Source organism: Crotalus tigris, unplaced genomic scaffold (assembly GCF_016545835.1).
Source record: "Crotalus tigris isolate CLP2741 ecotype Arizona unplaced genomic scaffold, ASM1654583v1 scf7180000018925.3142382, whole genome shotgun sequence".
NCBI lineage: Eukaryota > Metazoa > Chordata > Lepidosauria > Squamata > Viperidae > Crotalus > Crotalus tigris.
In genome coordinates this window covers 785906-813762 of record NW_024097278.1, presented here as the reverse complement: position 1 = coordinate 813762, position 27857 = coordinate 785906, and the positions used below count along the sequence as shown (strand labels likewise).

General features: G+C 42.1%; 1 protein-coding gene across 1 annotated transcript in view; it reads right to left on the bottom strand.

The window, feature by feature from the left end:
• Positions 1-736: 736 nt before the first annotated feature.
• The window catches only part of CAMK1D (calcium/calmodulin dependent protein kinase ID), a 180808-nt gene continuing 153687 nt past the window's right edge, over positions 737-27857 (bottom strand). Inside the window, exons 5-11 of the mRNA XM_039357495.1 lie at positions 24800-24926; positions 14503-14578; positions 13587-13699; positions 11747-11825; positions 7632-7719; positions 5371-5512; positions 737-1276 (exon numbers count right to left, since the gene is read on the bottom strand). Coding sequence (XP_039213429.1) covers positions 1152-1276; positions 5371-5512; positions 7632-7719; positions 11747-11825; positions 13587-13699; positions 14503-14578; positions 24800-24926 — 750 coding nt within the window. The 3' untranslated portion in view covers positions 737-1151. The remainder of the gene's footprint in view (positions 1277-5370; positions 5513-7631; positions 7720-11746; positions 11826-13586; positions 13700-14502; positions 14579-24799; positions 24927-27857) is intronic.

Sequence of the window (27857 nt, the reverse complement as noted above, 5' to 3'; positions counted from 1 at the left end):
GTATTACTTCAGGGGTTAGCACAGCACCTTATTCTGAAATCCAACCCCCTTCCGTGGGACTGGAAGGAAACGAGAACTTGTTCCCGTTTTCTTGACAAGATATGGTACCGAAAGCTGCTCATTTTCAACATCACTGCTAGATCCAGACAAGTCTGCAGTCCAAAGTTATGGAGTTAAGAAAAATATGTGTGTGTATGTATGTATGTATGTATGTATGTATGTATGTATGTATATATATATATATATATATATATATATATATATATATATATATGCAGGTCTTTGGTTATTCGGGTTTTCTCCCGTGTAAAATTGGAAGTGTCTTGGCGACGTTTCGACGAAGTCCCATTCGTCATCTTCAAGCTGGTGTTTTCGGCTTCGTGCTTCTAGGAGCAATGAAGCACGAAGAAGCACGAAGCACAAAGCCGAAAACACCAGCCTGAAAATGACGAATGGGACTTCGTCGAAACGTCGCCAAGACACTTCCAATTTTACGCGGGAGAAAACCCGAATAACCAAAGACCTACATACAAACACCCGTGAAAACCTCAGAAAACAAATGTATATGCATATATACATATAAAACAGGCCACGACAGCCTTCCTGATTTGAAAGATTAATGCAAACTTCTTTGTATTCTCTACTTCTGGAAAAAAAAAAAACGAGAATAACCCCCCCCCCCGAAAGCTGAAAAAACAAAGAAATGAAACAAAAGCAAAAACACAACCATTTGAAATTACTCTAAATAATCCAGTTGCGCTATTTTGTTAAGGAAAACCAAAGCAGGCATGGATATCATCGCTGTGTGAACAGAGTTAAATCATTGAGGAACCAACACAGGTCCAACTGAGTCAGAACATTTTGGATTCCTGGAGCCAGAATCAGGTGCCACTCGCCTTTCCATCCTCCCGAGGTCACTGCCATTCATGATGAATGCCACTTTTCTGAATCGTGGTATAAAACATGGCCATTTATTTTGTGTGTGTGTGTGTGTTTAAATCCTTCTATTCCTCTATGCTTCGATGTGTTTTGTAATGCAGGATGAAATCACCTGGGAGAAGGTTTCCATTTCCTGCCTGTTTGGGCACTGGGGATTTTTTCTCCCATCTCTGACAACTTCCCTGTGGGTGGGATCACGGGGGTGACCTGGATCACTTGGTCCCTGTGTGTATTGTGGTTGTGGTTATCGTGGTCTGTCTGGGCCTCTTCTCTCCCACAGCAGAAATGCCAGTTGAAGCTGAAGAAGCAAAACTGCAGAGAGCAGATGAGTTCATACCTGAAAGAACAGAGGGAAAGAGACGTCGCCGATCAATATCTGTGCAACCGATGGGTGTAATGCTCAGAAGACATAAGTTGGGAAGGAGAGATCTAACATTTAGCCCCTTTTCTCCCAGGGAAGGAAATTCAGAACAGACCGAAATAAGAGAATTAACCTGTTGAATTTGCTACAACGACTAGTGATAAGCACAGACTTGATACGTTCACGAAGGACAAACTTTTAAAATTATAGGGAGTCCCTGACTTACAGCCGCAACTGAGCCCCAAAATTTATGTTGCTAAACGAGACATTTGTTGAGTGAGTTTGGCCCCGTTTTATGACCTTGCTTGCCACAGTTGTTAAATGAACCACGGCTAATGCACGGGTATAGTATAGGGGGTACCTTGCTCAATAGTAGTAACTGTGAGAGGCACCTTGGAGTCCTAGTGGACAATCACCTAAATATGAGCCAGCCGTGTGCTGCAGCTGCCAAAAAGACCAACACGGTGCTAGGCTGCATTAACAGAGAGATAGAATCAAGATCACGTGACGTGTTAATACCACTTTACAAGGCCTTGGTAAGGCCACACTTGGAATACTGCATCCAGTTTTGGTCACCGCGATGTAAAAAAGATGTTGAGACTCTAGAAAGAGTACAGAGAAGAGCAAGAAAGATGATTAGGGGACTGGAGGCTAAAGCATATAAGGAACGGTTGCTGGAATTGGGTATGTCTAATGAAGAGAAGGACGAGGGGGGACATGATAGCAGTGTTCCAATATCTCAGGGGCTGCCACAAAGAAGAGGGAGTCAAGCTATTCTCCAAGGCGCCTGAAGGCAGGACAAGAAGCAACGAGTGGAAACTAATCAAGGAGAGAAGCAACCTAGAACTAAGGAGAAACTTCCTGACAGTTAGAACAATTAACCAATGGAACAACCTGCTTCCAGAAGCGGTGAATGCTCCAACACTGGAGGTTTTTAAGAAGAGACTGGACAGCCATTTGTCTGAAATAGTATAGGGTTTCCTGCCTGAGCAGGGGGTTGGACTAGATGACCTCCAAGGTCCCTTCCAACTTTACTATTATTATTATTAATTTAATAAGATGATTGAATCTGGCTTTCCCCCATTGACTTTGTTCGTTGGAAGGTGGCAACAGGGGATTGCATGACCCCGGGATACTGCGACCGTCGTAGATATGAACCAGTTGCCAAGCATCTGAATTTTGATCATATGATTACAGGCATGCTACAATGTTGTAAGTGTGAAAAACGGTCCCATTTTCCAGCATTGGTGTAACTCCGGTCTCTAAATGAACATGTTGTAAGTCGAGGCTATCTCTAATTGTTTGCATTCTACCTTCTGATGCTGGTCTATGGCCATAATAAATAAATATGACTTGATTCAATTCGAAAAAGATTCACCCTAATGGTCTCCTTTGCAAATCCCTATTATTCTCATTTGTCTACATGTCGCTGATCAGAACAGTGATGATGGACACCAGGATTCTCTCCTGAAGATGCATTTAGATACTGAATTCCGAATCGGGAATAAAACTTCAGGTATTAGTGACATAAATTCCTAGGGGGAGCTGCCTTGTTGACTATCTCCGGCATATCATCCTTTTGCTCTAGAGAGGAAGTGACATTTGGAGATAAGATACATTGAATTCTGGCGATAAAAATGACAGCTGTATGATCCAAGCCAGCCACCTGAGAGACATGGTGAACTTTTGTGAGTAACCTCACTTGGCTATGAGATCAGACCCGTGTTTCAGGAAATTCAGACCAGGTTCCAAATATAATAATGTTTTCAGAGGAAGACAAGTCATCTCTAGGCCTGCATTGTTTCAGACGCAGTTGGCTAGGCAGATCTGAAGGTAATAAAACGTATTTTCTCTTTGAAGGAACTTCTTTTTGATGCTCTCTCTAGGTCAGGGGTAGGCAACCTTGGCTCTTTTATGACTCGTGGACTTCAATTCCCAGAATTCCTGAGCCAGCATGGCTCAGCTTGGTAACCTCTCCCTTTCCCCTCAGCCTGGCTGGCTCAGGAATTCTGGGAGTTGAAGTCCACGGGTCATAAAAGAGCCAAGGTTGCCTACCCCTGGCCTACGCCTAGGCCGCTTTCTGACTCGTGGACTTCAACTCCCAGAATTCCTGAGCTAGCATGGCTCAGCTTGGTAACCTCTCCCTTTCCCCTCAGCCTGGCTGGCTCAGGAATTCTGGGAGTTGAAGTCCACGGGTCATAAAAGAGCCAAGGTTGCCTACCTCTGGCCTAGGCCTAGACTGCTTTCTGACTCGTGAACTTCAACTCCCAGAATTCCTGAGCCAGCATGGCTCAGCTTGGAAACTCCCTTTCCCCTCAGCACGGCTGGCTCAGGAATTCTGGGAGTTGAAGTCCACGAGTCATAAAAGAGCCAAGGTTGCCTAGGCCTAGGCTGCTTTCTGACTCGTGGACTTCAACTCCCAGAATTCCTGAGCCAGCATGGCTCAGCTTGGAAACCTCTCCCTGTCCCCTCAGCGTGGCTGGCTCAGGAATTCTGGGAGTTGAAGTCCACGAGTTCTAAAAGAGCCAAGGTTGCCTACCCCTGCTCTGGCTCAATGACAAGATCTACTACATTTCAGTCTGCCGGAAGCCTTCAAAGGTGACTTCTGAGTAGCAATGGTGAAACAGAGAGACTTCAGTGCAAGGAGAGGCAATCAAATTATAATACAGTAGAACGGTCCAATTTCTTTTGCAAAAATTGGGAATTCTTAGCCCATTATAGTTGAGAAGGCAATACTCAACCTCCTCTATGAGGCTGCCTCTTGAGTTTAGCTGTTCTGGAATCCCACCAGTTGTATTTAAAGTCTGGTAGCAATGAACCCCCTCTATACCTCTATATCTTGGTTAATCTTGAAGGTCTTACCAAAGTCCATGTTGCCCTTAGTTGCCATAGTTTAAGATAGCCCCTCTCTACCTCCTCTTCCTTCCTGATAATATGACTTCCAGAACGTCATTTATTTATCGTGAGGAAACATTGCTTACTTCTCTTTTGCAAAGTGTGAGCATTTCCTCAAGTTTCATTTCATCCTACCAAGTATTTCCAACAAAGAACGGACAGGTGAAAGACTGGATTGAAAGAAATTGCAACCGTGGCTGATCACCACTATTGAATAGTTAAATATCAGGCAGAGCAGGATAACAGACTAGCATAATAGAATTGGAAGAGACCTTGGAGATCTTCTAGTCCAACTCCCTGCTCAAGCAGGAGACCTTATATACCATTCTGGACAAATGACTGTCCAGTCTCTTCTTAAAATCCTCCTGGGAGCATCCATAACTTCTGGAGGCTAGCCGTTCCACTGATTATTGTTCTGTTGGGAAATTTCTTCTTAATTCCAGGTTGCTTCTTTCCTGGATCAGTTTCCATCCATTCCTTCTTGTCCTGCCTTCAGGCGCTTTGGAGAAGAGGTTGACTTCCCTCTTCTTTGTGGCAGCCCCTCAAATATTGGAAGACTGCTGTCACCTCACCCTTACTCCTTCTTTTCACTGTACTAGACATATCCAATTCCTGCAACCCTTCTCCATATGTTTCAGCCTCCAGTCCCCTAATCCTCTTTGTTGCTCTTCTCTGCACTCTATGTAGAGCAGTGGTTCTCAACCTGTGGGTCGGGACCCCATTTGGGGTCGAACGACCATTTCACGGGGGTCGCCAAACAATGCAGTCCGCCATTTTTTCCCCCTTTTCCTTAGCTGTGCTACTCCCTTTTATTCTATTGGCTTTTGAAAGCCAATAGAATAGACTCTCTTGAATAGAGTCTAATTCTAGTGGCTTTCAAAAGCCAATAGGAGTTGTCCAGGCTGTCTCTGCCCTGCTGAGCCCGCCAAAAGTCCCATTCTGCAAACGGTGCTGCACCAGTTGAGTAGTCCTTGACTTACGACCGATTGGGGGTCGCGGCATTAAAAAGGTTGAGAACCACTGATGTAGGGTCTCAACATCTTTTTTATATCATGCTGAAGATGGCCAATATTGTGCAGAAGTTGGTCGATATTTATGTAGCAGAAGGTGGTTTAAATAAGCTGTGCCCCAAACCCGCGCTTTATGCCTGTGCCTGCTACTTGCTTTGTACTTACACTCTTTTCTGGATGTGCCATCCGGGAGTGGGTTGGCCAGACTAAGGTTGTTTGATACGCTAATGTTTGAACCGCTGTCCAAGCTATTGCCAAGATGTAACCGTCGCATGTGTCTAACCACGGCTGTGGCGTTAAAAGCTTGCTGGAAAAGAAGAGAGAAAGAAATGACTTTGAGACAAAGAAGAAACATGACACTACAGCTTCAGCGTATCTGCTCTCCCAGCATATCGGATTGTTTAAGGTCCCCTCACATTGAGAAGCCACAAATAACACATGCGCTGGCATGGTTGAATACAAGTAGTCCTTGACTTACAACCATTGGTCTAGGGACTGTTCAAAAGTTACAACGGCACAGAAAATGAGCTCAGTCCAAACCTCCCATTTATGACTATCGCAGCATCCTTACTGTCCTATGATCCTAACTCAGGCGCAGATACTCAGAATGTATTTGCAATGGTCGTAGCAAATACTGGGGCGACATGATTGCCACATGAGATCTTCCCAGATGGCTTCCAGTGAGCAAAGTTAATGAAGGATGCCGATTTCACTTAATGACCTTGTGATTCACTTAACAACCTTGGCAAAAAAAAGGAACGACCCACTAAACAATTGCCTCACTTAGAGTCAAATCAGGCGATTCAAGCAGTTCAAATGAGTATAAAGATGTTTTGCAAGCTTAAGCTCTCTACAAGAATCTGGCCAACTAACAGTCAAGGGAAATGAGCGGGAGATAAGAAAGACATTGAAGGTGGCCTGGACTTAGATCTCTTGTAGACACCAGGGACTTGTGACTTATGATGGGTTTGAGCCCTCCTTTGGGCTGAGCCTGGTCATCTCCTACACTTAGCCACGCAAGTTCCGGTCTCAATTATAGTCGTAAGTCGAGGACTACCTGTATTTTTCATCCAAAATGCTAAAATGTAAAGGATTTAAGGCAGAAGCATCCATGAAGAAGAAGTCAAATAACTCAAGATGGCGGACTTGACAGATTTTTGCACATACAACGCTTGTAAAAAGAAAGATCAGCTTTGGTTATCTGGGTTGCATCTGCAGGGAGACTCCCTGATTTAAGGGCACACATAGTTGTGGGTTCCAGCCTTCACACAAGGCAGATTTTGTTTAGGACATGCACCAAAAAGACACACACACAAAAAGGAAAATAAAATAAAATAAATTTTATCACGTTCCTTCTTTTTCATTCCAGTTAGTAGTTTGGAAATATCCAACCACCACCTCACACAGCCTGGAAAATAATATTTTTTTTCTCTTCCCCTATTTCGAGAAAATGATCCTTTCCACAGCAGTGCAAAGCATAACACCCCACCCCAGGAAGTCTGTCTAATAAAATAAAATGTTTTATCTCACAGAAACTAAGCCAATAATTTGCTGTCACAAAAGGTGGCCTATCTGACAGCCGGGCAATTTTTACTAGATTTTTTTAAAATATAGTTTTTTATTAAAAGTATTGTTCCTGGCTTTGTTTTGGTGATATTGATATTTATTTTGGTGATATTGATCTAAAAGAACAGAGTAACAGAGGGACCTTAGAGGTCTTCTATTCCAACCCTCTGGACTCTACTATTTCAGACAAATGGCTGTCCAATCTCTTCTTAAAAGCCTGCAGGTTTTTAATTTAATTGGGATTTGATCCCAGTTCTTCCCTTTAGCAATTGATCAGGCTCACTAGGGAAGGTGTTTGGAACCAGAAGGGTTTAGGATGGATGAACAAAATCAGAATCTGCAATTTCCCCTTAATCCATGAATTTGTCCGTTGCACGGAAGAAAAGAGAAACAGAATTAAAACATAAGATGGTTTCATTATCTGAGGAGATTTCTCCTGACACTGAATTCAACAGCACTTATTCATAAAGGAACAGCACAACTAGGCCAAGCTAAATTTTCCTGAGGAGAACAAGAATCATAATCTTGGAAAGATGAGAAAACATCTTCATGTATGCTTTACAAAAGCATACATGCATGCATAAATGAATGAATGAATGAGTCAGTCAGTCAGTCAGTCAGTCAGTCAGTCAGCCAGCCGCCAGTCAGTCAGTCAGTCAGTCAGTCAGTCAGCCAGCCAGCCACAGTCAGTCGGTCGCCGGCCAGCCAGCCACAGTCAGTCAGTCAGTCAGTCAATCAATCAGTCAGTCAGTCAGTCAGTCAATAAGCTAGCCAGCCAGTCATACAGCCGGCCAGCCGACCAGCCAGTCAGTGTAAACCATCAGTGGTTCTCCAACAGTGTAAACCATCTGAGGACTCACTCTCCATTTGCTTTTTGCAAAGTTCTTGCGAATCTGAGCGCTGACGGACTCGTGGATATTTTTGCTGAGGGCTGTGTCACCGGCGATCCTGAAACAATAACATAAAATAAGGAAGATGTTTGATGAAGCCACTGCTTTTGAGAGTTTACAACTGGAGGAACGTTCCTCGTCATTTTTACCAAAACAAGAATGAAATCCAGCTCTACATTTTTATCAACGGGTTCAGTAAGAGGATAACTGCCCTAATAGTTACCAAGGAAACTCAGAATTAAACGCAGCGGTGCATTTTATTCTTGGATGAAAAAAAATAATCATCATTTCCCATAAGACGAGCCTCAGGAAAGCTCTCCGTAGACCTCTCAACCAGCAGGGTTATATTTGTGAAGGAGCAGAATCATATAGCTTACTCTCAAAATTGTCTAATCTTTGCCTTGATGTGGGCATTCGTCCAGTTGGAAGTACTCCTTGCTATAAGACCAGGTCAGTGATGGCGAACCTTTTAGAGACCGAGTGCCCAAACTGCAACCCAAAACCCACTTTTATCGCCGGGTGCCAGGTGGGCGTGGCTCACTGGAGGGGTGTGGCCAAGGTGCGTGTGGTCACCTTAATGTTGCTTGTGGTGAGGGATGCCTGTGGGGGACGGGCAGGGTTGGGGGAGATCCAAGGGGTCTCTGGCAGGTGGGGCGGTGGGCAGGAGGCTCGTTCTGCGGGGTGAGGCGAGGCAAGGTGAAGCAGGGCAGGGGTGCTATTGTCACAGGACAAGGTGAGGCAGGGGCCAGGGCGGCTGCTGCCTGACACCATCGGCCCCCGCACACAGAGGCCAGTGAGCGCATGGGGGCCGACAGTGTCTGTCAGCAGCCACAGACTGCCGGCTCCTCAACTGGCGCATTCTGGGGCTCCGCAGCCCGCCGCCAGCAGTTCAGAGAAGCCGCCTCTGAGCTGGACAGACGATCGACAGTTGAGGAAGTGATGCAGTGGGTTGTGCCCGGAAAAAGGAGAGCATGAGAGGCCAGGAGGATGGGATGGGGGGAAGGAAATCAGCCGTGCTGGGATGCATCTGGCCACATGGGACCTTGGCAAGTTAGCGGGCAGCTGGTTGAAGAGGGACGGTTGTCATTTCTGGGGCATGGCGCATGTGCCCACAGAGAGGGCTCCGACTGCCGCCTCTGGTTCGCCAACACTGGACTAGGTCATGGTTGATCTGGAAGGTGATTCTCAAACAGAAAGCCTGATTCTGGACAGGGGCTATGCGCTCAAAAGTTTTCCACCTATTAAGATCATGATCTGACTGGGATATAGACCCATTTCTTTAATGTCTCTTCTTAAGTTGCCTTGTTATCTGCTGTTGAAGCACTTCTCTGAGGACGTTTGAGAGGAGAGTCACTTGAAGTGGGAACACAAAAGAGAACCTTCACTGTATTGATAACCTTTGCTTCAGAATATCCTCCCTGGAAAGGCATTTTTATTTCATCTGCCATTTTGAGCATCAGTAGTAGAGCTTTATGCCTCTTGGAGGGAAGCCAAGAAGGAAAGATGGAAGCAACAGAAGAAGGAAGAACTCAAAAGTTTTCTTTGATCTGAATCAACTTCTGGAGACTCCATAAACTCAGCCATGTACTTTTCATGGCAACAAGAGTGAAGTTGTTTTCTTCAGGGACTATCAGGTGCAAAGAATCAGGATATGTTAAATTGCAGTTCAGAAGATTTATTGTTAAAGCCTCTACACAAGAATCCAGTCAACTACAGTTCAAAGCTAAACTGCTGCCAGCTAAGGGTCAACAGAATTCAAGAGACGTTGGAGTTCGACCATTTGTGGGAATGTAATGACTCTTGGCTGATGACTTGCTTAACTCCCTCCCAGCTCTGCCTGTTCGTCTCCTGCAGCACCGTGGTTTCAGATTCCCAAACTAGCTTGCAACTCCATGGTTTCCTGGTGGCTAATCTCCCATTCAAAAATTCTGCAGGGCTGATTCTACTTAGCTTTCTAAGATGAGCCAGTATGGCCCAGAGACCTTGCCAAGGAAAACATCTGGCCAAGAACAGATACCTAAGCTTGGATTTTTATTGTGGATGGGTCAGTGGAAAACCCTTGGCACATCTTCAATCAGCCCCTTGCTGAACACCACAGATTTTTCTTTCCTTCCATAAACAAAAGGATCTCTTTAACAGCTTCCTGACAACATTTGCCAGGTCAAGCTTTTCTGGTAAGTGAGAGGCAAGATTCCCCACAGCTCTAAATCATCAGAAAACTGGAGTTGGCCTTCTCCCTTCAAAGTATCTTCTGTGCTTGACCATTGACTTATTCTTCGTTCTTCTGCTTCCCAAAAAACCTATTTGTGTCAGTGGAAGTTCCTCAAGACTGGAGTATGTGGTTTAGAATTTTATCAAAAGAAACTATTATCAATAGTTTATTATAGTGGAATTTTTATTATATCGTATTGTTTAAGAATTAGGACATTAATTTGTTTATGTATTATGCTTATTTAGAATTTGTTTATTTTACGTTAAAAGGGAGTTAAAGTGTATTATGGATTTGGTTTTTATATAGTTGGTTAATGTTAGTTAGATTATGACTGTCATATTTGTAACCCTGTATTCAGCTCTGGGAAGTGTGGGAGGGGGAGGGGTGGAGGGGTTTGGGGTTGTTTTGTTGTAAACGTTTGTAAAACTTTTCAATAATAAAAAAATAAAGAAGCAAGGAATATTTGCAGCCAGTAAGAAAGGATACATGGAATCTGATCAGCAAGCACAGCCTGGAGAAGATAGACTACACTCAAGATTTTGGCCGCCACAACAAAGATTTAAGATACTCAAAGCATTAAATATTCTGTGGTGTAATTTAAATCAATGAACCCTCACTGCTTGATGGAATGGAAACTCTAGAGCAAACTCTGAAGAAGCATCCAGGAAAAGCAGCAGAAATAGCAAGTATTGGTGACCGAGTTGCCCGTCAGCTCTCCCAGAATTACATATTAAAATAATCAGACATTTGCTTCACATCATCCAATGATCCTGGATTAAATCTAAAGAAGGGGTTTCTCTCTCTGCTGAACTATAAAATGTTTTGCGAAAACTAACAACAGATCCTGAGGTCTAGGGAGATTCTCAATCATCCTCCACCATTCAGTTAGAACTAAAAAAAGCTTCTTGGATGACAAGAAGGAAAAACAAAGGAAGTCCAGTTGCCTTTTGAAAAAGCATCTTTGAGACAACAGACCCTGATGCTTATTTAAAGGGGCTGAAATTATTTTTTTGGTTTTCTCCATTACCATTTTTTTCTATAGCTTCATTTTTCTTGGAGGTTATCAACCTGCTTCCCTCATCTTTCTAAAGATATAGGACTAGAATTGGATTTATTTTTACTAAACCGTGGTCATAGGGCAAAATTCATAGTTTTCTGTCTCATCAGGACTACGGTTGATTATTATTGTTTTATATCACCCTTCGAAATTACATCCTTGCTTTGGGGGATAATTAAAGAACAGCTTCAAACAGCATGGTTGATCCATTGGAGAAGCATAGCTAAACACGCAGTCCAAAATTAGGGCTATCAGTTTACACCGCAAAACTTCAGGTAACCACTAGATGGCAGCAAAATGGACCTGTATCCTATGTCCTTTCTGTGTCCAACATCCCCCTAGTGGTCATTTACAGTTTAGCAGTCGAGATATGACTGAGATGTGGGTTCATAATACATTAATGTCAATTCAGTGGGAAAATAATACCTGCCTCTTTTTCCATTAAAAAAAGGAGAGGAAGGGTGAACAAAAAAGGAATTGAGAGTCACGATGAGAATGGCAGATTGCCATTTCACTGAGAGCACATAGTAAATCTTCCTCTATGGTGAGGGAAAGAGCATTCAATTTTTCGGTGCTTTAGATTTCCATTTAAAAAAAAAACTCCTCTCTGAGTCTCAGATCTATGTGTACCGTTCTGATTGCAATCATAAGACCTGGTTGCCAAGAGCTTTAAATCCTAGTCTGTATTGCTGACAGGCTATGATATTATAATTAAGTTTTCTGAGCCTTCTCTTTCTTCTCCTTTGCACTAAGATCTTCCCCAGAGATGAATGAGACTAGAATTTATGAACATGACAACTGAAGAACTCAGCTTACCATGGATGTCGGGCTGCCTGTTCACAGGTATATCTTTTATTGGGGTCTTTCTCCATCAAGTTCCGAATAAAATCTTTAGCTGGGAGAAAGGAAAACAGCAGAAAGAAACAGGTATTTGGTAGCTGAAGGAACAAAATGGCACAGTGGTATTATAAAGGTATCACGATGCAACCCAAAACTGACTATAAAGGGAATTACAAGAATAATCAATTCAACGCATTGATTATGTAATGAAGTTCAGCTGAACACTCAGGTTGCTGTCATGATTCTTACAGTCTTATTTTACTTGCACAGTTGCAATGGATGGGTTTCTCTGACAGGAAAATATAACTGGGTTTATTAACTGGAGACTTAGAATTGATTAACATAACAGTATAACAGAATAACAGAGTTGGAAGGGACCCTGGAGGTCTTCTAGACCAACCCTCTGCTCAGGCAGGAAACCCTCTACTATTTCAGACAAATGGTTGTCCAATCTCTTCTTAAAGGCCTCCAGTGTTGGAGTACCCACAACTTCTGGAGGAAAGCTGTTCACTGGTTAATTGTTCTCACTGTCAGGAAATTTCTCTTTAGTTCTAGGATGGTTCTCTCCTTGATCAGTTTCCATCTGTTGTTTCTTGTCCTGCCCTCAACTGCTTTAGAGAAATAATAATAATAATAATAATAATAATAATAATAATAATAATAATAAAGTTGGAAGGGACCTTGGAGGTCATCTAGTCCAACTCCCTGCTCAGGCAGGAAACCCTATACCATTTCAAACAAATGGCTGTCCAGTCTCTTCTTAAAAACTTCCAGTATTGGAGCATTCACCGCTTCTGGAGGCAGGTTGTTCCACTGGCTAATTGTTCTAACTGTCAGGAAGTTTCTCCTTAGTTCTAGGTTGCTTCTCTCCTTGATTAGTTTCCATCCGTTGCTTCTTGTCCTGCCTTCAGGTGCTTTGGAGAATAGCTTGACTTCCTCTTCTTTGCGGCAGCCCCTGAGATATTGGAATACTGCTATCATGTCCCCCCTAGTCCTTCTCTTCATTAAACTAGACAGACCCAATTCCAGCAACCGTTCCTTATATGTTTTAGCCTCCAGTCCCTTAATCATCTTTGTTGCTCTTCTCTGTACTCTTTCTAGAGTCTCAGCATCTTTTTATATCGTGGTGACCAAAACTGGATGCTGTATTCCAAGTGTGGCCTTACCAAGGCCTTGTAAAGTGGTATTAATACTTCACGTGATCAAGTTGACCCCCTCTTCTTTGCGGCAGCCCCTCAAATATTGGAAAACTGCCATATCACCCCTAACCCTTCTTTTAGTTAAATCAAATATATCCAATTTCTGCAATATTCTTCTGCAAACATTCTTCATATCTTTTAGCCTCCAGTCCCCTAATGATTTTGGTTGCTCTTCTCTGCACTCTTTCTAGAGTCTCAACATCTTTTTTACAACGTGACGACTAAAATTGGCTGCAGCATTCCAAATGTGGCCTTACCAAGGCATTGTAAAGTGCTATTAACACTTCACGTGATCTTGATTCTACCCGTCTGTTAATGCGGCCTAGAACTGTGTTGGCTTTTTTGGCAGCTGCAGCTGCACCATATTAAAAAAAGAAAAAAAAAGGCGGGAAAGAAGGAAATAGTGACTTCTCCACCATAGGAATTGAGTTGTACACTAAATCCAAGTTTCCCAACCTTGGCAACCTTAAAATGTGTGGATTTCATTTCCCAGAATTCTCCAGCCAGCATGTATGTAACATCCAAGCCCCCTTGCAGCAGTTCTGAACAGGGAAACTACAGGAAAAGGAGAAGATCAAATAAATGACATTAGGGGACGATCCTAACCCGTTTCTTACCAGATTCAGAGATATCATCCCAATAGGGAGAGTCAAATTCATATTCTGCTTTCAGAATTTGCTCAAACAGCTTGGAGTCGTTTTCGTCATAGAACGGAGGGTAGCCGCAGAGCCTGAAAAAAAAAATTAAAAATGTGTTCAGTCACGGGGAAGAAAATTACTGAAGAAATCCTTAGGGATTTATTATTTTTTTTTTACAGCTTTGGATTTGGGCGATGCAAATGCCAGGTAAATACAGGTAGTCCTCGACTTATAACAGTTCATTTAGTGGCCATTCGTAGTTTCAATGGCACATCTGAATGGATAAATAGAATAGAATAGAATAGAATAGAATAGAATAGAATAGAATAGAATAGAATAGAATAGAGCTGGAAGGGACCTTAGAGGTCTTCTAGTCTAGCCCCTTGCTCAAGCAGGAGAATCTATCCCATCTCAGACAGGTGATTGTCCAGTTTCTTCTTAAAAATCTCCAGTGATGGAGTGCCCACAATTTCTGGAGGCAAGCTGTTCCACTGGTTGATTGTCCTCACTGTCAGGAAGTTTCTCCTTAATTCCAGGTTGCTTCTCTCCTTGATCAGTTTCCAACCATTGTTTCTCATCCTTCCCTCTGGTGCTTTGGTGAACAACCTGACCCCTTCTTCCTTGTGGCAGCCCCTCAGATACTGGAACACTGCTATCATGTCTCCCCTATTTCTTCTTTTCTTTAGACTAGCCAAACCCAAGTCCCGCAGCGGTTCTTCGTACGTTTTAGTCTCCAGGCCTTTGATCATCTTAGTTGCTCTTCTCTGACTTTTTTCCAGACTCTCAACATCTTTTTTTGTGATAAGGTGACCAAAATTGGCTGCAATATTCCAGGTGTGGTCTCACTGGGGTTTTATCAAGCGGTAATAATACTTCATCGTTCGATACTACTTACAGAATATACGCAATCACTCCAATAGACCAGCAGTCCACCGCTTTGCTGTATGGTTTCTGGGCAAGCACTTCAGGAGCTGCAGAAAGGACAGAGGAACGGAGAGAAATGAACAAAGGAGAGAACATTAAATGAAGCTGGCCCACATCCATCCAAGAGCTGAAGGCGTGCTCACTGCAGCATGCCCTCCACTCTCTTCAATTGCTTCTAAACGGCAGAAGGGAAGCCCTGCCAACTTGCAAGAAATGGAGAGAACAAACAAACTCTGAAACTTCTCCTGCAGCCCCTTCCTTCTTTCCATCGTCAGTCACCCATAAGAACATGGACAATTCCTATGGAGCAGTGGTTCTCAACCTGTGGGTCGGGACCCCATTTGGGGTCGAATGACCATTTCATGGGGGTCGTCAAACCATGCTGTCCACCATTTTGTTCCCTTTTCCCTAGCTGTCCTACTCCCTCTTATTGGTGGCCACACCCACTTGGGGGTCACCACAACATGGGGAACTGTATTATGGAGTCACGGCATTAGAAAGGTTGAGAACCACTGCTATGGAGAATACAGGTAGTCCTCGACTTACGATCACAAAGGAACCCAACACTTCCGTTGCTAAAGGAGAGAATGGTTAAGCGAGTTTTGCCCCATTGAAGACTTTTCTTGACACGGTGGATAAGTGAATCTCTGCAATTGTTAAGTTAGTAACACGGTTGTGTGTAGTGAATATGGCTTCCCCCATGGACTTCGCTTGTCAGAACGTCACAAAAGGGGAATCACATGATTCTCGGGACACTGCAACCTGTCGTAAGTACATGCCAGTTGCCATTCGTCCAAATTCTGAACACGTGTCCGTGGGAATGCTGCAACGGCCGGTGAAAACTGGTCGTACGACACTTTTTTCAGTTCTGTCGTAACTTTGAACGGACACTAAATGAGCTGTTGTAAGTCAAGGACTATTTGTATCTTTTAGCATTCCCCATTTAGCTAGAAGTAGAAGTTGTGTAAATGAACATTTGTAGTCAGTTATCCAAAAGGCCCATCCTGTCAATCACTGTCCTGTCCTCCTTGCTAGAAGAATGCCTGGGATCACCACAAATGTGCAGATATGTAGGTACAAGTGAAGGTGGTTTAAGTTAGAATTTTAGGTATCCTGGTTAGTTGGATTTGCTTTCTAATACAAGTGATCAAAACTGTACCTTTATATCAAGTCAATAAATATTCTTCTATGTATTGTCTACACCAGGGGTCTTCAAACTTGGCCCTTTTATGACTTGTGGACTTCAACTCCCAGAATTCCTCAGCCAGATGGAAATAGCAGTGACCTTTGTCTCAAGCAAAGGTTCTTTTTTAGACCTACTAGCTACAAATGAGCCGAGGTGGCGCAGCAGTTAGAGTGCAGTACTGCAGGCCACTTTAGCTGACTGTGTTCAGCAGGTCAGCGGTTCAAATCTCACCGGCTCAAGGTTGACTCAGCCTTCCATCCTTCCGGGGTAGGTAAAATGAGGACCCAGATTGTTGGGGGCAATGTAAATATATATATATATACATTGCTTACTGGTGTATACCGCTTAGAGAGTGTTTGCACTTAAAGCAGTATATAAGTCTCATAAATAAATAAATATCAAGGCTACATTTGGGTTTTGCATTTAAATTTACATTTGCATGCAAATCTTGAATGGAGTAACTGAAATTCTATTTGTTTCATGGTTCAATATAATAGAGTTAGGGCAATGTGTCTCACCTTTAGCTACTTGAAGGTGAGTGGACTTCAACTCCCAGAATTCCCCATGCTGGCTAAGGAATTTGGGGAGTTAAAGTCCACTCATCGTAAAGTAGCTTAGGCTGAGAAACACTGAGGGTGTCAGAGCAAGATAAAACAACACTGTGGAAGTATGACCAAAAGCCAACTTATCTTCTGGAAATTACTATTATCAAAATAAAACTATTCCAAGAGACTTCAACAAGGTCACAGCCATAATCACAGAACCCATAGATTATGTTTTCATGTGAAAACATTTCATAACACACAGTCTGGAGTTGACCTCCTTTCTAAAACCTTCGGAAAAGCTTCTTCACATTTTGTTTCCAGGTATGTGGGGTTATTATGAAACCAAAGAAGGAATAAAATAGAATTAGGTTCCACCAAAGAGGGGTGAGAATGATGTGGAAGGTGGAAGCTGTCTACTGCATGTAAAATGAGCATAAGTACAGAGTTGACTATTTGATAAGGAGAAGAATAGAATCAGTAACTGGAACTATTAAATTCCAGTTCAGAAGATGTACTGCTCATGACTACACCCAAGAATCTAGTCAACTAATGGTCAGCACTAAATTGGTGCTAAATAAAACTCAACGGAATTTGGGGGGGGGGGTTTGAACTTGGAGCATTTTTGGCCATGTAATGATTCTAAGCTGAATCCTCTCTTGATGCCACCCCCAACTCCTGCCTTTTCTTCTCCTACAGAAAGCCATCCAACAGTTAATGGATACGAGCCATTCTGATTGCCATCTTCTTGGCTTCATCCTCAACACTCACTGTTTGAAATGTTCCTTTATTTTTAAATGGTTAATCATATTGACACCCTTGTAATCAACATCTGACAATTCAGAGGACTGTAAATAAAAAGGGGAGCGGGGAGGAAAGGAACCCTCCACGTGAAAACCAGGCACAAATCTTTAGGAAACTTGAAAAAGGCAGTTCTTTACAGCAGGTCGAATTGGTTTGAAGCTGGATGATTTTCAATAGATAGGCAGGATATCTGGCTCTTTGCTATATAGAGGTTGGGGGTGGAAATCATGTCAAATCCCACACAGAGAGGCATGACACAACGCAACAGCCAGATTTTTCTGCTCTAAGAACTTAAGGGAAAGTAGACTATTTAGTCCATGCAGCTAGGTCCTATATATTCCTTCCTACTGTCCCTTGAGCATCAAGGTCTGGATATTTCATAAAGCTGACACACCTAAAATACAACGGTCCATGAGGTCAATTGCTAATAGAAAGTTTGACCCCCATAGACCAGAGTTTTTCAACCTTGGCAACTTTAAGATGTGTGGATTTCATTTATTGAGATGTTTTTCAACCTTGGCAACTATAAGATGGGTGGAATTCACTCCTTGAGATGTTTCTCAATGTTGGCAACTGTAAGATGAGTGGACCAACTCCTAACAATGTTTCTCAGTGTTGGCAATTTTAAAACGGGAGGACTTCAACTCCTTATGATGTTTCTCAATGTTGGCAACTGTAAGATGGGTGGACGACAATTTTTTGAGATGTTTCTCAACCCTGATGACTTTAAGATGGCTACACTTCAACTCTTGAGAATTCTCCAGTCAGCATTGCTGGGAATTCTAAGAATTGAGGTCCACAAATTTTAAAGTTGTCAAAGGGGTCTTCAAACTTGGCAACTTTAAGACTTGTGGACTTCAGTTCCCAGAATTCCTTAGCCAACTCTGATGTCTTCTGGGAATTCTGGGAGTTGAAGTCCACAAGTTTTAAAGTTGCCAAGTTTGAAGACCCCTGTCTTAGACTAACATCTGGAACCCATGTCTATGGAATAGGATGAATCTGGTCATGTAGTATCTGCATCTTAGTGATCAGTGTAATAATGCCACTTAGGCTATACACTGGGTAAAAATAGAGTAATCTCCCCTACTTCCAGGTGGAAATACTTTGTTCCTACATTTTTGCTCCTAAGTCAGGAAAAAGACTTGGAAAGATTGGAAAAACTTAGAAAGATCGGAAAACAGATCTTTTAGGAGAAAATCGGGGAGAAATTTGACATACAATTTAAAAATGGTTGCAAGCTTCCTTCACCTTTGCATAAGCACATCTGTCTAATAATAATAGTAATCAGTTCTGGAAGTGTTTGGATTGGCTGGGTATTTCTACATCTCTTGCTGACAAAAAGTGCTAACTTTTTTTTTTTTTTAAAGAAAACAATTGCTGGAGGAAATGAACATGCAAGAGAAAAAAAAAAACCAGCTATTTTTGCTATAAGACTGCATTCTATCTTACTCATAAAAGGGACTGGGTGCATTTTGTGGTCCTCCCCCCTGTTCTTTCTGACAGTTTTTACATAATAAGAAAGACAGTAATTTATGCAAGGAGCCATTCTCAGCAATAAACATCCCCGAGTAAAATTGAGATAAATGATGTGAGTAAAAGGGATCAAAGACAAATTGTTTGATTTCTGTCTTCAGTGACCAGAGTGAAAATCCAGCTCTCGTCAGCAAAAGGAAATTATAACTGCAGTAGAGATTATCTTAGATGCTCCTACGATAGCACGCAGGGTTATTTTTTTAAAAAAAAAAAAATTATGAACTTCTTTGTCAGCAGTACTTTGGCATGAAAGAAATGTGTTAAAATTGCCTGTCAAAACAAAAGGGCGAATATCCTGCAGGAAGAAAATCAAAAGACATCAAGGTCCAGTGAGGTTCTACTGAAATATAAATGTTTGGCATCCTTATGTACTTTTGGGGGGGGGCAGGATTGGATCAAATCTGAGAACAGGAGGGTGGAATGCCAAATTAATGAAATCTCAGCAGTAAATGTCAAACAAATGTGAATAACATTCATCAAATGTGCAATTCTGGTGGAAATACTATCGGAAGGTATTTATGTCAGCGGTGGTATTCTGTTTTAAAAAGTCCCCAAACTATGAAATCTGTAACGGAACTTAAAAAGGCAAGACTTTAAAAGGGACTTGTTGACTTTGTCAGCTCAAATCAATAACTCTGGCAAAAGTAAACAACTAGTAAGCCTAAGTGGAGGCTTAATCTTCTGAATTACAGATAATTCTCAACTCGTTGTTGTTAGTTGCGAAGTCATGTCTGACCCATTGTGACCCCATGGACAACGTTCCTCCAGGCCTTCTTGTCCTCTACCATCTTCTGGAGTCCATTGAAGCTCAGGTCTACTGCTTCAGGGACTCCATCCAGCCACCTCCTTCTCTGTCGTCCCCTTCTTCTCTTGCCTTCAATCTTTCCCAGCATTAGGCTCTTCTCCAATGAGTCCTTCCTTCTCATTAGGTGACCAAAGTACTTGAGTTTCAACTTCAGGATCTGGCCTTCTAAAGAGCAGTCAGGATTGATCTCCTCTGGGACTGATTTGATCGCCTTGCAGTCCAGGGGTCTCGCAGGAGTCTTCTCCAGCACCATAGTTCAAAGGCCTCCATTCTTTGGCGCTCAGCCTTTCTTATGGTCCAACTTTCACAGCCATACATTGCAACTGGGAAAACCAGGGCCTGGACTATACGCACTTTTGTTGGCAGGGTGATGTCTCTGCTTTTTAGTATGCTGTCTAGATTTGCCATAAGTTGCAACGGCACTGAAAAATGGGACCTATGACCGCTTTTCACAGTTACGACCGTTGCAGCATCCGTGGTCACCTAATCAAAATTCAGATGCTTGGCAACTCACTCGTATTTACGACGGTCGTAGAGTCTCCTTTTGTGACCTTCTGACAAGGAAGGTCAATGGGGAATCCCGATTCACTTAACAACCAAGTTACTAACTTAATAACAGCAGTGATTCACTTAACAACCGAGGCAAGAAAGATCATAAAATGGGACAAAAGTGAATTAACAACTGTCTCACTTAACAACAGAAATGTTGTGCTCAATTGTGGTCATAATTTGAGGACTACCTGTAGCTTCTTTTCCTGAAAAGGCCTTTATGTTGGAGAATATAAGCTGAATTTTAAAATGATTCCATGCAGCAGTTTAATTTAAAAGGCTAATACCGTTTAATTTTGCAGGAAAAGTACCTTATTTGTATCTTATTTGTCAGTGCCATTTAATATTTATTGATTACATTTAATTTTTTTTAAAAAAAAATACTTGCATTAGTCTACAGTAACCACCATTTAATTTGCCTCTGTGAGGTACAATAAATAGAAACCCTATTAAAGATTATATTTGCTCTCAATTTTTTACTTTAATGGTCAATTAATTCAAATTGCTTCTTGACCAGTCAGATGCCAAGTGGCACTCAGGAAAACAAATATATACATACATACATACATACATACATATATTTTAACGAATGGATTTCAGAGAGGTTAAGAGTTTTGCTGTTCTAATTTTCAACCCAAGGGTTCAAATTTAAGTGTGTTTACAGCCAGGGAGACGTGCTTTCTCTCCATGAAAGGGAAAGTAAAACTATATGCCTGGGAAAATTAAGTAAATTATGATAATTGGATGGTGTCCCTGGGACTCAGAAGGCCTGTGTCGAGGAAGAAACAGTTAGAGAAATAATCAAGGATCTTGTTATGGGTATAGAAGTAATGGAAGATCTTGTGGAGGCCATAATCTAAGAAGGCCAGCATCATTTTCAAGTCTTTGTCCCATGTTGCCTGGGTAACAAACCACAGAAGGATGGAGAAGAGTTGGCAGGCACTGGAAATTAAATGAAACATAAGCCACGTTTCAACCGTTGAATAAAGTTTTTGACAGCGGAGTCTACAGATCCCCAAAGCGAGTGCAGAGAAGCTTGTTCAAAGAAAATGGACACTGCATGATGACTCCAAGGTTGGGTCTTCATAGCGTTGTCAGAAAATCTCCCAAATGCAACAAAACTGCACGTTCAGCCCGTTCCCTTTTCGATCAAGCAGGTTACACCAATAGATCCAGTTGACCTCTGAAACTCTAAATCCTTCTCTGGATTTTGCTATGCAACATGATTCAAGGAATGAGGAACCCTTTGGTCATTTATTAAAATCAGTTGAGACTTTAGAAAGAGTACAGAGAAGAGCAACAAAGATGATTAAAGGACTGGAGATTAAAACCTATAAAAAACGGTTGCTAGAATTGGGTATGGCTAAGTTTATTGAAAAGAATAATTAAGATTGACATGATAGCAATGTTCCAATATCTGAGGGGCTGCCACAAAGAAGAGGGAGTCAAGCTATTCTCAGGACAAGAAGCAACAGATGGAAACTAATCAAGGGGAGAAGCAACCTAGAACAAAGGAGAAACTTCCTGACAGTTAAAACAATTAATTAGTGGAACAACCTGCCTCCAGAAGTTGTGGGTGCTCCATCACTGGAGGTTTTTAAGAAGAGACTGAACAACCACTTGTCTGAAATGGTATAGGGCAGCGATGGCGAACCTTTTAGAGACCGAGTGCCCAAACTGCAACCCAAAACCCATTTATGCATCGTCGAGTGCCGGGTGGGCATGGCCCATTGGGTGGGTGTGTCCCATTGGCTGGGCGTGGCTGCAGTGGTAATGGGAGACTGGGTGGGACTAAAAAGTTCAATCAATCAATTCCAACTTTGCAAGATCTTTTTTTTCCCGTGAGAAGTTGAAATTGATTGATTGAACCTTTTTTTTTTTTGCACATGGCGGTGGAGGTCTAAAGCGAAAAGGTTTTATAAAACCCAGCTGAAGGCCTAGGACTGGGGCGATGGCGCATGTGCCCACAGAGAGGGCTCTGAGTGCCGCCTCTGGCACCCGTGCCATAGGTTCGCCACCACTGGTATAGGGTTTCCCGCTTGAGCAGGGGGTTGGACTAGATGATCTCCAAGGTCCCGTCCACCTCTTTCTGTTATTCTGATATCTGGATTTTAAGGGCAGCTGGTAAAACTTTTTTTTTAACCTTCATAAAGCATTATTTTAAGTAAAGAAATCGGCACCCTCAATTTCTCAGCTTCTTTTTTGTTGTTGTTGTTCGCTTAAAGCAGCTTATTAAGCATTTTTCTCTGGCAGCTCCCTTGGTGTACAGAATAACAATGAAAAATATGGTTTCCAACCTTTTAACAGCTCGTCTAAATGTAAATGCTGGAGTCAAAGGGGGAAGAAGAGGAAAGTGAGCAGTCTAAATCAGATGACTGTGTTCAGCTATTTATACTCAGCTTTAGCTTCTACAAGACTGAATGAAAATGCTGGATTTGTTGACGAAATGATTAGGGGGGCTGGAGGTTATAGGAATTGGATGTAGAAGGATTAGGGGTGACATGATAGTAGTATTCCAGTATTTGAGGGGCTGCCACAAAGAAGAGGGGTCAACCTAATCTCCAAAGCATTAGAAGGCAAGACAAGAAATGATGGATGGAAACTAACCTAGGAGAGAAGCTTCTGGAATTAACGAGAAACTTCCTAACAGTGAGGACAATTAACCAGTGGAATGGCTTGCCTCCAGAAGTTATGGATGCTTCAACATGGGACGATTTTAAGAAGAGATTGGATAGCTGTTTGTTCAAAATGATATAGGGTTTCCTGCCTGAGCAGGAGGTTGGACTAGAAGACCTCCAAGGTCCCTTCCAGGTCCATTATTCTATGTTTTAGGGTTACCACTAAACCCAACTATTCTTATTTCCTAATTGGGTTCCTTTATTATACAATGTTTATTAATCCTTCAAAGCAGAAATAAATATCCTAAATTATATACCGTATTTTCCGGCGTATAACACGACTCGATCTATAAGACGACCCCCGACTTCGGAGACGATTTGCATGGTTTAGAAAGTCGTCTTATACGCCGGAAAATACGGTAATTCAACGCTTCTACAAAGGAGAAGGATGTGCTTTCAGAGCAAACGTATCGAAGTGATGATCCATCCATTTCTTCAAAAACAAGCAACATTGACAAATCTGGGATTCCTCTAGAATTAATCTCTGGCTTTGAATCACGGAGACTTTGTGGAAGTGGGTTTTGTGTAACCCTTCGACAGGAAACCTAGAAGCCACAGCAAATCCTCTGGGGATCTTTGCAGATTGCTGAGCTGGTGCTTTTGTTAGTAAAGTGTGATTTTCCTAACATCAAAATACAGATCAGACCTAAAAGTTTCCCTCAAGGCAGATTTCAATCTTCTGGCGGATTGCATGATCATCTGTGTACACTAGCTATACAGTAGGGCTGATGATTTATTTTGAAGTTTTATTTCCTTTGTGCCTATTTGTATTTTTGTATCAGGTTTATATGTTTGATATGATCAGTTGACTTAATATCCTCCTCCTCCTCCTCCTTCTCCCCCTCCTCCTCTTCCTCCCATAATATTTTCCCCTCATGTTCCTAATTTAGCAGAAATTCTGGGTTGGTTTCTTTTTGCTGGCAGCCGTCTTCTCCAACTCCTAACAAGATTTAATAATAATAATAATAATAATAATAATAATAATAATAATAATAATAATAAAGTTGGAAGGGACCTTGGAGGTCATCGAATCCAACTCCTTGCTCAGGCAGGAAACCCTACACCATTTCAGACAGATGGCTGTCCAGTCTCTTCTTAAAAATTTCCAGTGTTCCACTGGTTAATTGTTCTGTCAGAAAGTTTCTCCTTAGTTCTAGGTTGCTTCTCTCCTTGATTAGTCTCCATCTGTTGCTTCTTGTCCTGCCCTCAGGTGCTTTGGAGAATAGCTTGACTCCCTCTTCTTAACTCTGCTTAGCCTCTAAATTGGGTCACGGGCTGCCATGCCAGCTAACCAAAAAGACCAAGTCCGCTGACCAAACCAGTATATTGTTACCAGGAGACCTCTGGGAAGAGATTCCATTTTAACAGGCATCCTAAGAGTTCAGGAAGTAAAAAGACAAAGAGGGGGAAAGGGTGGATTCAGGTTTAAATAGAGGGGAAACATTTTTTTCCCTCATTTTTTTGTGAATGTAGGATGGATGGATGTCCACCTGTGTGAAGAGTGGGATTGTTATCCAGGCAGTTTTCAAAGGTTTCCTCAACTATTAGCCTATCCATCTCCTCAGACATGAGGGGGAAAAAAACATACCTTTGTGCTCAAAGATAGGTTGACCACAGGCCTTTCCACAATCAATATACTGAAAGAAAGACTAAGTGGAACTCTCAAACCCTTTCATAGCTACTGGTGCGTCCGCTGAATATGGGAACACAAAGACAGAAACCTGGCCCTTTATAATTAATTAAAAAGTGAGATCTGATAGGGGGACTCTATAGGGTAACCTCACTGGCTTTGCGAAAATGGCACGAATGAGGAGTGGACCCAGCTTAAAAGGACATGTTCATCCATTTTAATCAGCAGCAAATTACAGCTCTCAGGACTCTGCCCTGATGACATGGCCTCTGGGCCTTGTACGTCCCTGTCCTCCTTCCATTATATATTCAAGATGGACAGTATTTAATATTTATTTGTTATGTATATGTAGGGGTGTGAGTCTATACATATGCTATATATAGTATGTTTTAGGTGTGTGTCATGTATGTGTCTCACTTTGAGAGCGGACAACTAAATTTCATTTTTGATGTGTGCCGTTGTGCCCACGGTAAAAAAAAATGACAATAAAGGTTATCTTATCTTCTGAGTCTTGCAATTTTGGAAAATTGGGGGCACTTACCAACGTATCCAGGGGTACCACAGGCAGTGGACATGACATCCCCTTTCCCCTCCATTTTGGACAATCCGAAATCACTGATCATGATTTTAGAGTCTTCATCCTGGCTGTAGTACAAAAGGTTTTCAGGCTGTAGGGACAGTAAAGAAAAAAAAAACACCACGATATGAGAATGAATGACAGAAGAATACAAATTTTGAGTCAAAGGAAGTGTGTTTCTAGTTTGCATCCCATCCAGTTTTTCAGTGTAAAAAACATGTTTAAATCTTGGCTTGCCAAGAGTACAGCAATGAGTAGGAAGTCATTGGTGTACCTTAATAAGAAACAAAATGGAGTTAATGAGTTAAACACAATTAAAGGAAATGGAGCTAAAGAGGAATGCATCTTGGAGAGATCTGCAAGAGAGACTATCTTAGCAGTTACAACTGATTAAACTAGACTTACTGAAATTAATTTTCAAATACCTTCTAAGGAGGTAAGCTTGCTCCACTCTTTGCCTGGCTACAACAGGAGACCCCACTGACTGTCAGGCTGAGATGACTTCTGTACATAGGCTTCAGCAATAAAACAGCTAATTGAATTCTTCAAGTGCGGGTCTGGAAGTTTGTGCCTGAAATTAATCACCTTAGACTCATGGTTTGCACCTGGGTGAGACTAGATAAAGTTCAATGGCATTCATGGGAGTCAGACTTCACTCTCCTGTGCCCACATAGGGATTCTAGACTGAGTCCCCATTTGACTCCTTCGCCTGGCTCAGCCAGCCTCTCTCTTATACTCCTCCTCCAATAAAAAGTCAGGAAAGAAAAGGAATATTGAGGAGGAATATCAGAAGAATAGGTTGGGTCGTGAGTGAGTGAGCCAGATATGACAACGATGACAGGAAAGGATCATATAGACCAGTGGTTCTCAACCTGTGGGTCGGGACCTCATTTGGGGTCAAGCGACCATTTCACAGGGGTCGCCAAACAACGCAGTCCGCCATTTTCCCCCCCTTTTCCTTAGCTGTGCTACTCCCTTTTATTCTATTGGCTTTTGAAAGCCAATAGAATAGACTCTCTTGAATAGAGTCTAATTCTATTGGCTTTCAAAAGCCAATAGGAATTGTCCAGGCTGTCTCTGCCCTGCTGGGCCTGCCAAAAGTCCCATTCTGCAAACGGTGCTGCACCAGTTGAGTAGTCCTCGACTTACGACCGGTTGAGTAGTCCTCGACTGATGACCGGTTGGGAGTCGCGGCATTAAAAAGATTGAGAACCACTGATATAGACTGACTCTCAGGATTCACCTACAGTTTGGCTGACTATCAAAAGTTGCAAGCGTCTAAAATACTAAAATCGGATAATGAAAACAAGCATTTTTGGAGGAAGGTGCCTACCTCTTTTGCTAATATTATTGGAATAAGTCAAAGATTTCTGTGCAGTTGCTAAAGGATTATATTAAGTAAGAATCTGCCAATTTCTTGATCCAGGACATATTGTTCTGGATAATACAGATGTCTTTCAAAGCTTTCCATGCCCAGAATACCTCAACCTCTTTGTGGTTTGGCAGATTCACTTCCATAAATTGGCTAAACTGCCTCAGTCCTAAATTTTATGGTCCAGAGGAGAGCAGAGAATTCCCAAATTCACCCAGGGCGGTCTGCTTCCAGACTGATGAATTCTACAGATCTCTAAAATACAGGTAGTTCTTATGACTACAATTGAGCCCCAAAAGTTCTGTTCTTATGTGAATTTTGCCCCATTTTTACGATCTTTCTTGCCACAGCTGTTAAGTGAATCACTGCAGTTGTTAAGCTAGTAACTCAGTTGTTAAGTGAGTCCTTTGATTTTGCTTCTCAGAAAGTCGCCAATTGGGATCACGTGACCTCAGGGCACTGCAACCGTCATAAATAGGAGTCAGTTTCCAGATGTCTGAATTTTGATCACGTGACCCTGGGGATGCTGCAATGGTTGTAAGTGTGAAAAATGGTCAAAGGTCACTTTTTTCAGTGCGGTTGTAGCTTTGAACAGTCACTAAATCAATTGTTGTAAGTCGAGAACTAACTGTAAATGCAAATCCGGTTCCAGCATGATGTCATTAGCTTTCAAAATATGCTCTTTTTGATTCATTAACATCTAATAAACCCTTTTTTAAAAAAAAATACAGGCACTTCTGAAAACTCATCTCTGTTATGGCAGTTTTCCATCAATCAATTCTCATTTGTGATCAAGGAAGAGAAGATAATCAGATCCACTGTTACACTGGCCAGGAACTGAGCAGTTTTGCTGATTTGAGAACAATCCTCAAACATATTTGAACAAGAGAGAGAGAGAGAGAAAGAGAGAAAGAGAGAGAGAGAGAGAGAGAGAGAGGGAGGGAGGGAGGGAGGGAGGGAGAGAGAGAGAGAGAGAGAGAGAGAGAGAGAGAGAGAGAGAGAGAGAGAGAGAGAGAGAGAGAGAATGAATATTTTCAGTAACATTGGAAACAGGTTTGCCAAGATATTTGTACAAATCCTATCATAATTTTCCAGACAGGGGATTCCACGAAATAGAAATGGACTGGATGACTTAATATCATTGTATTTATTCCTTGGTTCAAAAATCAAGCTGACGTGGGTAGTTATACAACCATTGAAGGCAACAAAACATCGTATTACGGAAAAGGGGCGGGGCTTTGTTTAATATTCACATGAGATGAGAACATTAAAAGATTCATATAGCTGTTATTTATGTGATTGCAATTATTTTATTTGTGTCTGCGTGTGCGTGTGTGTTGCATTTTTATTAGGTCTGCACCTGTCCTTGGGGAAAAGTGCTTTGCAATGCAAGGGGAGTGCTCGTGAACACATCTTTTCTCATGGTTAAATTAAAAATTGTTCGATTTGCTGGCTGTGAAAGCAGCCACATCCTCTCCTGGGCTCCTGCACTTCTGTGAAAGTTACTCCGAGCTCTGTGTACCTGTATGGACCTGTATAGCCACAGTTTTTGGACAGAAGCAGCTTCAAAAGCAACAGTGTTTAAAAGACACGGCTGCTTTAAAGATATCAAAATATCACCACATTATGAAAAAGATGTTTAGATTTTGG